This window comes from Dromiciops gliroides, chromosome 6 (genome assembly GCF_019393635.1).
Source record: "Dromiciops gliroides isolate mDroGli1 chromosome 6, mDroGli1.pri, whole genome shotgun sequence".
Taxonomy (NCBI): Eukaryota; Metazoa; Chordata; class Mammalia; order Microbiotheria; family Microbiotheriidae; genus Dromiciops; species Dromiciops gliroides.
Window position 1 is genome coordinate 271296907 of NC_057866.1, and position 16120 is coordinate 271313026.

The window sequence follows — 16120 nt, forward strand, 5'->3', positions numbered from 1 at the left end:
TTCATAGTCATTTCCACTGAAAACAAGATACCAGATTCTGATGTGGAACCATTCCGTGTCAAGGACTTTGGTGGCCAGAACTTCCACTACTTTGCCACAAGTCTGTGGGATTTGCGGCAGGATTTCAATGTCCATAGAGTGGTGAGGGCAGGTCCTCTCCAGAGCGTGGGGGTGGGGGGGCAGCGGTGCTGTGGAGGGGGCAGGGGTTAAAGGGCTTGCCATGGGGTCTTGGTTGGGTAGGGAGGCAAGTGAATCCAGAAGGGGGCTGATAGGTTAGGAGAATAGGGGAGGAGAGTTTCTGAGCATGTTCAGTGACTGTGAGGGAGTGGGATGGGGGAAGGGGAGGGGGAAGTGCCGGGGTTCTGGGTCCTGGAGGCCATGTGGGCAGGGAGGACTGTGAGCCATGGGGCTTTCTCCTGGTAGGGTGCTAGACACTGGAAGATGGAGAGGGCGGCTAGCAAAGCGGGTACTTGTGTGGCCCTCCAGAGAAGAGACCCTTGAGAGATGACTGTGGAAGCAGCCTGGGTGTGGGGAGCAAGGAATGTGTCACACTTTGGCCCTACTTTTGTGTTAGGGAATGGGAGGAGGAGGAGGGCCCCAAATTCAGATCCTGCCTTAGACACTTACCTCCCTGACCAAGTCACTTAACCTTTCTACTTTCTCATCTGTAAAATGGGGCTAAGAATAGCACCTACCTCCCAGGGCTGCTGTAAGGATCAGAGGAGATATTATTTGTAAAGTGCTTTGCACATTTTAAAGTGCTATATAAACGCTAGCTGCTATTGCCAATATTATCATTTGTATCGTTAATGTGGGGGGTGGAAAAGGGGGGAGGGATGAATGACCACCCAGGGCTATCCATGACTTTGAGGCTTGGCTTTTCCATTTCTCTGCCCTGTTCAGCTTGGCTGGCTTCCCATTGCTCACCTGCTCTAGACATCTAGGCTGGTGTGAGGTTCTCATTTTCCTTTGAGTTTGCTCCTTGAACCTCCCCACCTGCCCTCCCCCCCCCCCAGCCTCTCAGCCTTCCCCCACTCTGCTCACCTCCACCCCAGTCTTTGTCCAGATGAGCACTATCTTAGCCTCCACCAGCTTCTGGCAGGGATGCCGCCCCTCCCCTTGAGTCTCGCCCCTTGTGGCCCTTGCAATGGGAACTCAGACACTTCAGGATTCACCAGCACATTGAGGGTCCAAGCTAATGAAGCAAGGACAGCATGTTATAGTTTTGCGAAGAATTCACCATATAGTGTTAGTCTTATATGATTCATGTTAATAAATCCTAAAGTCGAATCAGATTTGAATTCTAAGCTTCAGACCAAAAGAATTTGTGTCCTGGCCCATATTCTGCTCATGATGTTTTTTTCTAAAATATTAATTTTTTTAGGAAAGGAGAGGGAGTCTTTAAATCGGACAACATTTCTACCATATCCATCCTCAAAGATGTACTTTCTAAAGAAGCTACGAAAAGAAAAATAAATCTCAACATAGCCTATGGTAAAAAGAAAAATTCCAGTTCAAAAAGTTGTGTTATAGTGCATTATTAAAGTCACCGTACCGACTGTCATCTGTATCTCCTCTTTCTTAGAGATCAATGAAGTATCTGTGAATCACACATTAAAGCTGATCCACCCGAAACTGGAATACCAGCTACTGTTGGCCAAGAAAGTACAGTTAATTGATGCCTTAAAAGTAAGCACGGTTTTCAGATCCGTTTCACCCCATTAAGCCATTTCCCATAGCATTGCATGTAAGTGCCACATTTTGATTTTCCCCAAAGACTAAAAAGTATCTGTTTTCCCATTTGGGGCATTTTGCTAAAAAATGAAGCATTATGTCATTCTTAGCCACAGAGCTGCCGGCTCCTCTCTGGAATGGGCTAAAGAGAGGATCTTTGTTTTTTAGCAGACCTAAAGAAACCCTTTCATCAATCTTAGAAATGTTTTATTGATCAGATTTTGTTATTCTGAGTTGTTACCTTGCTGTAAGTCTGGAGGTGGGCCATGTGTCAGATAAATGGGGTGCAGTTCATAGCAAGCTGGCCTGGGAACCAGGGAGGCCTGGCTTCAGGTCCTGCCTCAGGTACACTGGTCGTGTACCCTTGAACATGGCTCAAGAGAAGGGATTCCCTATTCCAGTGACATTATAGGTCTAGCCTCCATCCCTCAAGAAAGACCAATTTCATGTGCCTGCGCTGAGTCCTGGAGGCCCTGGCACAAGGGCAAAGTGCCAGCCCAGATGATCCTGCGAGCCTGCCCTCGAGCCTGGGTGGCAGGATGTGGTCAGAGAGAGTGAATGACTTCATCCAGGCCTGTGGCATTTCTTAGAAGATGGAGTCGTGCCTTTGGGCCTTGGTTTTCATAGCTTTAAGATGAAGAGGCTGAACTCAGTGATTTTGAAGGTCCCATCCAGCTCTGATGATCAGTGATGCTGAGACAATGCGGCCTTTGTAATGTAAGGGTGGGAAAGTGGGAGCCAGGAAAAAGCGGAAGGATGGCTTGGGTTTGAGGGGAAGGGAGAAGGAGGCTGGGAGGGGAAGGAGAGCTCACCTTTTGGCTGTCTATAGGTTTTCTAAAGTGAAGGCTGTCTAGTAATTGTTTTGTAGACCAGTTTGCCACAGACTGCTGTTAGCTAGTTCATGGGCCAGTTCTTGGGAAATGCTGGCCCAAATGATGTGGTCGGGATATAAAGTCTGATGGAGACAATTGCCCTTCATTTGTCCTCCGCGATCGCTGCATCCGGAGGAGTTGACCAGGAGGCCTGAAGAGGCCGCTTCTGAGCATTCCCTGTAGCTCGTCAGATTGGTGGAATAACTGGTGGCTTTGTTTTATCCTCGTAAGGAGCTGCAGGTACAGGAAGGAAACACCGACTTTCTGATCCCAGAATATCGCTGTATTTTAGAAGAGGCTGACCGGCTGCAGGAAGAGTACAAGAAGCAGCCCGCACATCTGGAGAGGCTCTACGGTCAGTCGGCCTTTTTACCGATGCTCGGGCATATTCCCGGCCCAGGGGAGCTAAGCATGATGGGGGAAGCTGGCCCTCAGCATGAGGAATCCAAGCGGCCAGGACTTCTAGATCTCCCAGGATCCCAGTCTTTAGGGATGGCTTCTGTGTGCGTGTGTGTGTGCGTGTGCGTGCGTGTATGTGTGTGTGTGTGTGTGTGTGTGTGTGTGTGTGTGTGATTTCACCCATCTCGGGAGATGAGGAAACACCCGTGCCCAGAGCCACTGAGAGGTTGGGGGATTTGCCTAGGGTCACACAGCCAGGCTGGGTGCCAGGTAGCAGAGAAACCCAGGTCATCTTGACTAGAGCGACTCTGTTAGGGACCACGTCTCCTGTTCTTAGGCTTCTCACTCACTCTTACAGAAACCAGCCAGAAGAAAGGCCTCCTAGCATCCTTCTCTGACATTATTGTTTGTAAAAGCTTAATAAGCCCCAAGAAAGAACTTGGGGCTCCAAGGTGTTTTATTCCTTCTCTTGCAATATATGAAATTTGTAAATGTCTTAATGAGGAAATATTTAAACTCTTAGAGTTTTTACTCTTTCAGTTAAAATTATGAATATCCTCTCTCAGTAATGCCAGTCTGACTTAGGCAGTAATTGAAACCTAGGGGTCACTAAGTAAGTGCTTCCTTATACCTCCTTCGAGGTCAGGGGCAGCTGTTGCTGCCTCAGGCCCTTGTGAGGACAGGCTGCCTGGATGGGGAAGACAGCTGGAGGGACTGGGCGGCCCATTCTTTTCTGATGTAGAAATGCAGCCACCAAGTAGAACTACAACCTGATCAAATCAGACTGGAAACCAGAGTTTTAAATGGTGTATTTACAGATCTGGTTACAGTCAGGGGTTGTCTACACTACTCTGACTTAACCAGTCAATTCGGTTTTTTAAAACGTAGCCAGACTACTTACTAGTGCTGTATAAACAAAGCAACCATTTCCTTGCTTGTCTCTGTCCTTTATTGAAGTAGTTATAATGGTGGTATATGTAATTATACCCCGAAACGCTGATGCCCTAGAACAGTGGGGCTCCTCTGCCCTGGGGAGGCCTGTGGGTTCCTCTTTCTGTCCCTACCTCCCTCCAGAGGCTGAGCTGCTCTAGTGATGGGGGCAGATGTAGGCTGAGCCAAGAGGTCTGTGGAAGCTGGGGGGCATGGGGTGGGGGGTCACAGCAGCCCTATCAGACCAGGGACCACCCCAGTGGGGCAGTGGTGAGTTGGGGATAAGAGCTGGCAGTGACAGCAGCTGTCAGGGAGGCCCAGGGGCTCATCTGAACAGCTGTTGGGAGCACCCTGGCCCAGGGTCAGGCCAGGCCCCGCCCAGACAGCTGGTGGGAGCATTTATTGAGCACCTGCTGTGTGCTAGGTGCTGGGAAGACCCTCCAGGACTCGATTTCTACCTGGGCTGATATTGTGGACAGGTGTGGGCATATGCAAAGTATGTGCAAAACAGGTGCAAGATGATTGCAAGGAGGGCCACCAGCCCTGGGGAGGTCAGGAACGGCCTTGAGGGGGAGAAGGAAGTTGGGGCTGCCTGTGAGGCTGGGGTGAGGACGCGGAGGGTGGGGGCAGTTGGTTTGGTGTGTCATTGTCAAGCCCTCCTTTGATAGGCAATCCCTCCCTTGTCTCCTTTGCTGGAACTTTCCCTGGGTTGTGCACACTAGCCATGGGCGTCCCCTAGGTCTCTGTCCTGGGCCTACTCCTCTTCCCCCTTGTAATCTCATCAGCTGTGGATTTACTTGTGATTTTGATGCTGATGCTTCTCAGATACACTTATCCAGCCCCACCCTCTGCTCAGTTCCAGTGTCTCCCCACCAGCCGCCTAGCAGACATCTTGGACTCCACGTCCCCTAAACTGAACTCATTCTTTCCCCAGACTCCCTTCTTCCTACTGTTCCTACTCCTTTTGTTTCTTATTTTTGAGGGCACCACCACCCCCCTAGTCCCCCAGCCTCACGACCTCCATCATTCCTGACTCCCTCATGCACCTCCTTCCAATCCGTTAGCAGTTGATTTTACTTTTGAACTTCTCTCCTCTACGCCCTCTTCTCTCCTGTGACACCAGTCCCCCTGGGCAGGCCCTCACCAGCTCACCTCTGGCCTGTGGCACTGGCCTGCCTCCAGTCTTTCCTCCATCCCTCCCGGTGGTGAGCTTCCTAAAGCGCAGCTCTTACCATGCCATAGTCAATTCCAGTCACCTCCCATGATTGACTAGGAAATGTTCATAGAGACCACTGACCTAGAGCCTGGGTTTCTTAGACTGAATATTCTTAAGAACAGTAACCAATGAAGTCACAAGTCTGAACCCAAAAAAGGTCCCTTTAAGTGGCTCTTTGTGTTCAAAGGATATGTTCCCCTTTAGGAAATGTGTCCTTGGGGTTGTGGAAGATGATGGCTGAAAACTGGCATTTCTCTTCCAGGCATGATAACCGACCTCTTCATTGACAAGTTCAAGTTTAAAGGCACCAACGTGAAGACCAAAGTGCCTTTTCTGCTGGAGATTCTGGACAGTTATGACCAGAACGCCCTGATCGCCTTCTTTGATGCCGCCTGAAGTGGAAAATGCACATCGAGTGCTCAAACAGCACAGTCTGTGAAAGGGTATTTGTCGAGTATATCACAGATTAGATTTATGATACTTTTGCACGGTTCGGACTCTGTCTCAAATGTATCATTTGGATGTTGTCCTGACATTTTCCAAGAAATTGTATTTTTTGTTCGACAGTTCTTTTAAAAAAAATGAATATTTTTTATTTTCAGCCTAAAAGAAAAGCTAATTTTTAATAGTTGTAAAGATGATTTATTGACATCAACTTCCTAGAATGTTGATATTTGGGAATAATATTCCAGTATGGCAGGAGAATTGGTTTTGTATCCAAACATGTTTTCCCATTGGATCCTTGTGACATTCCCAGGAAGTATAATAGATCATTATTATACAATGAGGGAACTGACTCAGGCACCATGAGAGAGATTTAGCCCTATGGGAGGGAACACACATTTAGAGTTGGCAAGGACTTTTAGACCGTTGCCCCAGCCTCATTGTTACAGGTGAAGAAACTGAGGCCTACGAGATTTGCTCCAGATCACACAGCTAGTAAGTGTCTGAGCTGGGCTTGACCCCTGATTTTCTGATACCTAACCTATGCTTTTCTCCTGTCAGGCCCACCATGCTCTCTTTGGACAGGTCATTCCAGTTGGTCTTGCCATTGTTATTTTAGTAGTGGGGCTGGTTATGCTAAATAATAAAGTCAGTGGGGTCTTCTGGCTCATCATCTGTGGGTCTGATGACGCACAAGTGAGAGGTGGCACCCTAGCTGTTCCCAGAAGTGGAGGCTGTAGTCAGGGACAATGAGGATTGACCCCGTGACTTGGCTCAGGAGCCAGATGTGTTGTTGCAAAGGTGGGGGAGGGAGGGAATCTCTTTGCCAATTATTTGATTTCTGTTACTATTATAGACCATTTTATAGTCTTTGATGAAAAGTGTCATTTTTTTATAGGACACAGACAGTGTGAGATTAAATGATATTCCTTTTCAGTGAACACCATTGTATTAAAGTTCACAAGAAATCAATAAAAATGACTGTCTGGTTAAACAAGTGGTTGTTTCCAGGGATGGGGATTTTCATTTGTTTGTGTGAACAGTAGGAGAATGATTTATACGAGGAATACTTAGCAGTTGGCCGCACTCTTTGTTTTATGTTTGCCTTATTTTTAATTTGAAAATGTGACTTTCAAGTTAGCCTATGAGTCGGCAGACAGAAAGGATGCAGAGGTCAGGTGGGGAGGGCTTTCTATCCATGCAGACACACACGCTCTGTGGTCGGCCAGGCCTTGGGGTGCAGGGCCAGCTGCTATCCTCTGCCCCCCCTTCCCCCCACACCTTTTTTGGGAGCCGTGAAGACCCAAGAGGTGAAGACAGCACAGGATCTAAGCCTGTGACTGGGCAGGCATCCTTGGCCCTGCGGCCCTTGCTGCTAACTCGAGGGTAGATAGGATGCGGACCCTCTTTTCGGCTGGTTGTCAGTAGGCTGGGTTTCTTCCTTTGAAGAGCCATGCTCTCCTAAGTACCAAGGCTGCTTCTCTTGTTTTCTGTCCCCCCGCTTCTTGGGGCTTCTGTGGACCATCTCCTGTTCCTGGGGGTGGGGATGGGGGGTGGAGTTGACGGCTTCACGGGCGGTTTCCTTGCCTGGAGCCACGCGTGCACAGGGTGCTCTTGGTGGTCTCCCACATCGGTAGCCAGATCAGTCCCAGCCCCTGTCCAGCATGGGGAAGAGTCTGCATTTATGCATCGCCTCCTGTGTGCCCTGCGCTGAGCTAAGCTGCTCGGCGCCCGGCACACCGGATGCTTGCCTCTGATGGCCCGCTGGCCTTGGCGATCCCACCGCCCAGGGTCCGCAGGGAGAGCTGCCCAGTATCTTGGCGGCCTCCCCTCCCGCCACAAAGCCGGCGGACCCTCTGGCCGGGGAAGGGCCTCCGGGCCAGCCGGGGACGTCCTTTGTTCCGCCGGACGGTCCCCACGTGGACGCCTACGGCTCCCGGAGGGTCTCCCGCAGCTCGGGCGCGCGCCCGGCCCGGGGGATGCGGTCCCAGACGGAGGCGCCGCCGCTGCGCAGGCCCCCCCCTCCCCCGCGGGACGGGGCGGGGCGGGGCGGGAGCTCCTCCCCCTCCTCCCCGGCGCCGCGCCCCGCCCCGCGTGTCGTGTCCCGGGCCCGCGTGCGCGCGGTGACGTACCGACGCCCGCGGCTTCCATTGGCCCATTTCAATAGTCGCGGGACGCTTGAACTGCGGCGAGGAGAGCCGGGGGCTGCGGCCTGGGGAGCGGGGGAGCGGGGAGCGGGGAGCGGGGAGCGGGGAGCCGGGAGCCGGGGAGCCGGGGAGCCGGGGAGCGGCTGCCCTTGCCTGCTGCCTGCCTGCCTGCCTGCCTGCCTGCGGCCATCGGCCGGGCCGTCCCTCCGGCCGTCCGCGCGCGTGGTCCCCGCCCAGCCCTGCCCGCAGCGCCCGGGGCGCGCCGAGCCGAGCCGGGCCGGGCGCACAGCCGAGCCCCGGCAGGCTGGCCCCCCGCCATGCTGGGGCACACGGCGGCCGGCGCGGCGGCCAGGCTGCCCCGGGCCGCCGGCCCCGACGAGAACCAGGAGAACGTCCACCCGGACAAGCGCGGCGCCGCCGAGCCCGCCAGGACGCGCACCGTGCTGGGCGTGCTGCGCGCTAATGTGCGGGGCCCGGGCCCCGGCCTCGGCCCGGCCGCGGCCCTGGCGCCGCAGAAGTCCAAGAGCCGCAGGGTGAGAGGCGGGCGCGGGAGGGCGGCCTGCGGGCCGCGGGGCTCGGGCTCCGCGCCGCCGAACGCCGGCCCGGCCGACAGAACGCGGCGATGCCCCGTGTTCTGTCGGGGGCGCGGGGCGGCTCCCCATGGGCGGCCGCGCTGGGCCCGGGCCCGCGGGGGGTGGGGGTCTCGGGGCCGACCCCGCAGGAGCAGGTGCCGGGGCCGCCTCCGGCCCCCGCCCGGGACGGTCCGCCCGTTTGCGCGGGATCGCGGCGCGAGCCAGCGCGCGCTCGGCCCCTCCCGGCCGGTGACAACCGGGGAGAGACCCCCTCCCCCCAGGAAGTGGCAGCTGTCAAGCGCCCCCTGCGTCCCTCTCCCTTAATCAGCTAAGCCCAAGCCGGGGCGCACAAAAGGAGGCCCAGGGCCCTCCCCGCCCCCGGGCCGGTGCGAGCCAGAGCAGCGGGCAGCTCCCCCACCCCATGCCCCATCGGCCGCCCCGGGACCTACCAGGATGCCCCTGGTCGGCTGCGCCCCCACCCACCCTTCCTAGGGCTGGGGCGGTGTCTTCTCCCCCTGCAGAGCAGGAAGTCCACCTGATCCCCGGCTCTAGAACAGGAGGGTACCCTAGAGGGCATGTGGGCAGACCCACCTTCCTCACTCATTTCACAGGTGAGGGTGACTCGGCCGAGGTCACCTCGCACCTGAGAGGTACTTGTCCGGTTAGGGAAGAAAACGCTTTGTTTCCTGCAGGTTGGTGTGCCTCTCCGAGACATTCCCATCAATGATGGGCAGGATGTGGTCCCACCGTGGAACGCCACCGGCAAACAGCCCACCTTCACGATTCACGTGGATGAACCAGAGGGGGAACCAGAGAAGAAACTTCCCGTCCCTAGAAAAGTGGAGTCTGAGGACGATGTGCTGGGTTTCAATTCAGCTGTTTCACTGCCAGAGACAAGAAAACCTTTGGTGTCCCTCGATTATCCGATGGAGGGTAGTTTTGGTAAGCCTTTATGCTCATCCTTAGGTTAAAACGGATGCTGTCATCTTGACCTGAGGCAGGGATAAACCAGGATCACAAAGGAGTAACTGGGGCTTTGAATGTAGGGTTGGCCCCACCTTTTGGAAATAGCTGTTCCCCCCAGGAGGGCAGAAGAGAAACTGATTCATCCGGTTATGCTGACTTGGTAGAAGGAAGCAATTCCAGTGCCTTTTTACAGAGTTGTGATCTGCTCTCTGTCTGGTCAAGCCAGGGGATGGATGTCAGCATAAGATTGAATTCCCTGGCTCTGAGACATTTTCAACCCATTATCATGGGTAGTAGTGACCTAGCTGTTAGCTGTAGTAAAAGGAAACTCATAAAAAGGCTGCCCAGAGTGTGGTGCTCACCAAAACAGGGAGGTCAGAGGATTGTCTCCTCTGGCCTTCGATGGACAAGTCAGCTTCCAGAAGGAGACTTCTCTGCCTATAGCCTGTGCCACACTTTGGGCAGTTTGTGTTTGCCACTACCTTCACAGAGCAGCTCCGACAAGTTTCGATGAGCTTACCTATAGGTCTATGAACCCTGTGGGTTACCTGTAGATTATAAAATGATGTTAGAGGCAGCTCAGTGATGCAATGCATCTAGAGGATGGGCCTAGGGTCAGGAAGACCTGAGTTCAAATCCAGTCTCAGACACTTACTAGCTGTGTGATTCTGGGCGAGTCACTTAACTTTTCTGCCTCTTTTCTCAGCTGTCAAATGAAGAGCCTAATAGCACTTATCTCCCAGTGTTGTGAGGAAAGTGCTTAGCACTGTGTTATGTAATTGCTCACCAGGTATGAGAGTATCAGCATCCACTGGGGTCCCCTGCCATATAATGGGGGCTAGTTCTTCCCCTGCAATGCAAGATGGCACAAGCCTTCACTTGTGAACCTCAGTGTCCTTGTGAAGAATGGGCGGGTTGGTGGTCCTCACGGAGGTGGCAAGGAAGGCACTCTCCTGGGTAAAGCTAGAGTGCTGTAGATGTGTAAGCTGTTGGTGCTGGTACTAGAGATGGCTAGAAAGATGGTTGCTGTCATTCGCATGGATCCTTGACTGGGATCACTGGGTGACTGGTCAGCTACTTTCTGATATCTGTACTTTGCTTTAAACACTTAACAATCAAACGATCACCCTTGGTCCTGTATCTTCTGAAATTTTCTCAGAATCTCCTCTTACTATGGACATGTCTGTGGTACTGGAACCGGAAGAAAAGCCACCAAATGTCAACGAAGTCCCTGACTACCATGAAGACATCTACGTGTACCTTAGGGAAATGGAGGTAAATCAGAGTTTGTGCCTGACAGCCATTACCCTGTGAATGGACAGCTAACTCATCAGGACAGTGAATGGGGTCCAGCCTACTCTGACCCTCAGCTCTTCACTTCTCCTACCAGGTTAAGTGTAAGCCCAAGGTGGGCTACATGAAGAAGCAGCCAGACATAACCAACAGCATGCGAGCCATCTTGGTGGACTGGCTGGTGGAGGTGGGGGAGGAGTACAAGCTTCAGAATGAGACTCTGCATTTGGCCGTGAACTACATCGATAGGTTCCTGTCCTCCATGTCCGTGCTTCGGGGCAAGCTTCAGCTGGTCGGCACCGCTGCCATGCTCCTGGCCTCGTAAGTCTGGCTGTGTGGGAGGGGTCCTCAAAGGCAAGGCGGAGGGGTTTCCTGATGGCCTGCCGAAGCAGGCCTGATGGTGTCCCAGGTGTGGCCATTTTGCTGACTGGTTAAGTTTAGCAGGAAGGGTTTTCAGGGATGGGCTTAGCAAGAACTTTCCCTCTTTGTTCTGAACTTTCTTTCCGATCTGGATGATCTATAGAAGACTGGAGCTCAACAGGAAGCATGATTTTCCTTTCCCTTTGGGGGTGATCTGATTATCTGGAGTGTGGCCAGTGTTGAGGAAGGGGATGCTCTTGTCTTTGGAGGGGGCTCAGACCGGCAGCAGAGGGCAGCGCTGCCTCACAGGCTGGAGCCCCACTTGGGTTAATGGCTGGCTCCTTCCACGCAGGGCGGCCATCTTCAGCGATTAGCTGGGTGCTAACCAGCCTGTCTGTTGCTTGCTCTTGGCACGGTGGCTCCACCACGGGCCAGCAGCTGCCCATCCCGCCCCTCTACAATGGTGTCACTGCCCTTGTCTCTTCACCCCGCTTCTGGTCTTGGTGCCCCAGCCTTGTTTGGCTTGTTACGGCCCCTTACCTTTCACTTGTCACCAGCTTTGTTTCCTTCTCAGAAGTAATGGCCCACGTCCTTGGTAATAACGAGATGCCTCAATAAATCCTCCTGCCACACAAAACACATCAGTGATTCCTAGAGCATTGGCAAGATTCTTTTCCTCACGAATGCCTGAAAGTCCTCTTTCATTGAATTCCCATTTTTCCCCCTGAAAGATAATACTCAGTTTTGCTGGGTAGGTGATTTCTTGCTTGGAACCCCAGTTCCTTTGCCCTCCGGAATATCCCTCCCATCCTTTAATGTAGAAGCTGCTAGATCTTGTGTTATCCTGACTGGCTCCACCCTACGCAAACTGTTTCTGGCTGCTTGCAATATTTTCTCCTTGACCTGGGAAATCTGGAGCATTGGCAGGATTCTTCCGGGGCCCTGGCCACAGAAAACCCTTCCTTGATTGGGCAGCATGGAATGAATTGCGTGGTGCTAGCTGTGTCCCTACACATAACTGAGGGCCATGGGCAGTGCAGAAGCTGGGGGAGATCAGGTCCACCCTGGTTCTCCATGAAACATCAGAGGTTTGGGGCAGATAAGGGACCACCTAGAAGCTAGTGATAGCAGAGCCCCACTGCAAGCCGGGTCCCCACCATGTGGGGATCTCTACTAGTGAGGAGCTGGAAATTCAGAGACCAAAGTGTCTCTGCCCCCAAGGAGCTTAGTTCCAGAGTGGGGCTAACGTGGAGATAAAATGTATGGTCAGGCAGAGCAGGAAGGGGGAAGAGGTTGGTTTTTTTTGGCGGGGCAATGAGAGTTAAGTGACTTTCCCAGGGTCACACAGCTAGTAAGTGTCAAGTGTCTGAGGCCAGATTTGAACTCAGGTCCTCCTGAATCCAATGCTTCACCTAGCTGCCCCCAGAAGAGGGTTTTATTACCCAAAGCAATCAGGAGAGGCCTCACGGGCAAGGGGGCACAAAGGAAGCCACCAGGGATTTTAAGTGTAGGAGGTCAGAAGTGAATGTACTGCAGATCTGGGGGTCAGCTTGTGTAAAGGAAGAGCAAGAAGCCATTTGAATGTTGCTAGAATGTATCCAAGGGATTTGTATTTGATTCCAGAGGCACCAGGTGTTGTTTAGGAACCTCACTTTGGCATCTGCAGAGACTGAACTGGGGGTGGGGGCTGGGAGTAAAAGATGTTAGGACAGACTGGTCAAGACTCGGCAGCTCAGCATCTCTGGGGCAAACTCAAAAACGACTGAGGTGGTGAGCCCGGGGGCCAGAAGCATGATAGTGCCCTCCACAGAAATGGGAAAATTAGGAATAGGGGACCAAAGGAGGAGTTCTGGTCTTGGCCGTGGCGCCTCTGGTGTGCCGCCTATACTATAGGCTCTCTTGGTGGGACGGTGAAGCCTTGGACAAAAATCATGAGGCAGCAGCGTATGACAGACCGTTATCCATTCACAGCAGGCTGTAGGTCAGGTTTCTACTGACAGCTTTGGCAATGAGGGCGTTTCACTGAGGAAGGTGAGTTTTGTTTGTCTACAAGGACTGATCACTTTGGATGCTTTCTTTCATCGTAGAAAGTTTGAAGAGATTTACCCCCCAGAAGTGGCCGAGTTCGTGTACATCACAGATGATACGTACACAAAAAAGCAGGTCCTAAGAATGGAACACCTGGTGCTCAAAGTGCTTGCTTTCGACCTCGCCGCACCGACCATCAACCAGTTTCTCACTCAGTATTTCCTGCATCAGCCTCAGGCCAATTCCAAAGTGGAAAGTTTAGCAATGGTAAGTGACCACGTCATCGGGGGACATCTCATTGTGTGGAATCCGTCTCCCTTGCTGTGATTTCATGTGCTGTGCCTGGTTCTGTCTTCTGGGGTCACATAATGCTAATCTCTTCTACAAAGCAGCCCATCAGATGGGAGAAGACAGGCATCCTGTTTCCCTACATCAGGAGTTTTGGGGTCCCGGATCCCTTCTCAGAATGCTTTGGGTGCATCAAATGCCACCCAGGAAACCAATTAGGGTGAAATAAATACAATGACCGAAATGTTAAGCAGGCTCATGGACCTGGGCTCGACTTCTCCAGCTCCTCCAGCTGATCCTCCTGGGGCCTAACTCTGAGTCCCTTCACTCCTCACTACCCTTGGCCTGTTACGATCCCTCCCTTTAAGTGTGAGGCTACTGAGGCCCAGAGGAAAGCCAGTTATAAATGAGAATTTATTGTGAAGACTACACTCGCAGCTCATTAACTGTTCCCAGCAGTTTAGCATGATATTACTGTTCATACATAATCATTAAATACTAAAACTTTTACCTTTCTAGTTTCTGGGAGAGTTAAGTTTGATTGATGCTGACCCATACTTGAAATACTTGCCATCAGTTACGGCGGGAGCTGCCTTTCATATAGCACTCTACACAATCACTGGGAAAAGCTGGGTATGTATTTATGGCCTTGCAGATAAACAGTTCCTATGAAATCACTGTCGCTGTGTATGATGATAGCTCATTTGTAGAGTGACGCTTGACTTACAAATCCTTTCTGGGAAACAATCCTGTGACACGGGCAGAACAGTCTCCCCATTGACAGAAAACAAGCAAGGTAATAAACAACTGAAGGAAGTGAACAACGTTTTAAGCTGCAATGAGTCAAAGGGCAGAGAAACTAAGCTGCAGCCACACGGGCCAGTGCCACTGTTCTTCAGTTCAAGCTTTAGCTCAACCTATTTCGAGGATTTTTCCATTCTGAAAAATGGGGAATGGTGCTTGGTGCTTGACTTGTATTTTCTGAGGAGCCACAAGGTCTTTTGCAGTTTGGTTGGCCTTCGCCTTCCAGGGGATGAGGGATCTGTACTCATCTCATCTGAATGCCATGACTACAAACTCCCCTCCTCATGCTTTGCTCTTGTCCCTCTCCTGTAGCCCGAGTCATTAATCCAACAAACAGGATACACCTTGGAAAGTCTTAAACCATGTCTAATGGACCTCCATCAGACCTACCTCAGAGCGCCACAGCATGCGCAGCAGTCTATACGAGAAAAATACAAGACGGCCAAGTAAGCAAGGCTCTTTTCATGGAACACCCATGAAAGAAGCGCCCCTCTGTCAGTGTGGCTGGATGTCCTTGCCATTTATAAATGTTCTCTTTCTGAGGTCAGAATATGACATTTAAAAACCAGCAAGCATTTATTAAGTGCTTACTGTGTGCCCCACAGGTACTGTGTTCAGTGCTGGGAATGGATACAGAATGGGCAAAACATTCCCTGGTCTTCCCAAGGGAGGTGAGCCAGGTGGTATTCCCCATCTTCTGTGGAGGCTCAGTCATGAGGGCCACTGAGCTGCTCAAGAGAAAGAGAGTAGGATTTGGGGGGTAAGACAGGATGCCCTAACTGTCCATGGGCTTTGCCTATACACTCCAATGATTGTTAAATCATAAATTTGTAAGCTCTCCATACCCGAGTCTCTTCTTGTGCCACATGAACTATGTCCCTGTCTTGAGAAACTGCTCCAGCCAAACTTCTAAATTCATAGACATCAGGAAGAGGAGACTAAGTAAGGAAAATGGAGGATAAACAGAAGCCGCTCCTGCAAGTGGAAAAATGCTGAATTTCCATGTTGCTTTTCCTCTCTCCTTCCTAGGTACCACGGTGTATCCCTCATCAGCCCTCCAGAGACACTAAACTTATAGTGAGTGGGAGACTAAGAGGTCTAACTCCAACAGGAGCTTTGCTTGCTGGACAGTTTTTATCGTGGGCCCGGGTGTCTTCACAAAGAATCACTTCACAGACAAGTTGGGCCAATTACAGATTATGAAGTACCTTCTTTGATTTTTATGATTTTAAATGTAAATCTTTTCTACGTGCAATTGTCCTGCGTATTTAGCTGCAGAAGTAAGTGGTGTTGTTTATGCATAGTGAGTATTAACCAAGCCCATACCTTAGGATAAGAATGTGGGGACCTGGATGGGGTCAGAATCTGGCTCGCTCACCAGTGTCTGAACACAAACAGCACGGTACAGGAGAGCCCAGTAGAAGGATGATGCAGGATACAAAGTTTAGAATGTTGACGGCCCTCCCTGTCTGTTTTCTTAAGATTGACGTGGCTCAGGAGAGCATCAGCCCTGAGCTCAGACGTGCTCTTCCAGGGCAGGGTGACGGGCAGTGTTTCTGGAACAAGTGCTTGGCCTTTTCTACCGGTCCCTGTTGGCGAGCCGTGTGTGTGTGTGTGTGTGTGTGTGTGTGTGTGTGTGTGTGTGCCATCGATGCTGCCTGTGCTGCTAAAACAGCTCTTGCCATGGTGTCAAATAGAATGAGATTTTCAAACAGAAACCATGTGTAGCCCTTCTTCTTGATGATGCATGCCACTTGTGGACCCCGACTGAGCTGGGCAGAAGGGTGTTTCCCAGGCTGGTCTGTACTGACTGAGAGCCGCCTTCTCTGCAGGCTTGAGGACACTGACAAAACCCAAATGGAAGGGAGGAGACTCCGAGTCGTCTAACTAGTAACCAGTGAGATTTGGGGTCTGGTTACAAATTGGGACCTGATGTAGGACAGAATCAAGGCCCCACTTTTCAGAGATTAAGGGTGGACTCGGGGGTCCAGCAGTTCCAGGGGGGTCTCCAGGCCCCAGCTCTCTCTGTCAGGCCCCGCTGCCGGCCTCTCGGAGCAATCACAAGTA

General features: G+C 52.0%; 2 protein-coding genes across 2 annotated transcripts in view; both read left to right on the plus strand.

Annotated features, from left to right (window-relative positions):
- The window catches only part of BBS7 (Bardet-Biedl syndrome 7), a 56932-nt gene extending 50365 nt beyond the window's left edge, over positions 1 to 6567 (plus strand). Inside the window, exons 16-19 of the mRNA XM_043973384.1 lie at positions 1385 to 1494; positions 1586 to 1689; positions 2838 to 2961; positions 5414 to 6567. Coding sequence (XP_043829319.1) covers positions 1385 to 1494; positions 1586 to 1689; positions 2838 to 2961; positions 5414 to 5547 — 472 coding nt within the window. The 3' untranslated portion in view covers positions 5548 to 6567. The remainder of the gene's footprint in view (positions 1 to 1384; positions 1495 to 1585; positions 1690 to 2837; positions 2962 to 5413) is intronic.
- Positions 6568 to 8044: 1477 nt separating this feature from the next.
- CCNA2 (cyclin A2) lies at positions 8045 to 16002 on the plus strand. The gene is made up of 8 exons (XM_043970980.1): positions 8045 to 8275; positions 9007 to 9256; positions 10440 to 10555; positions 10671 to 10894; positions 13021 to 13228; positions 13769 to 13882; positions 14366 to 14499; positions 15083 to 16002. Exons 1-8 carry the CDS (start codon positions 8060 to 8062, stop codon positions 15129 to 15131), a joined length of 1311 nt encoding a protein of 436 aa, XP_043826915.1. The 5' UTR covers positions 8045 to 8059; the 3' UTR covers positions 15132 to 16002.
- Positions 16003 to 16120: the final 118 nt, after the last annotated feature.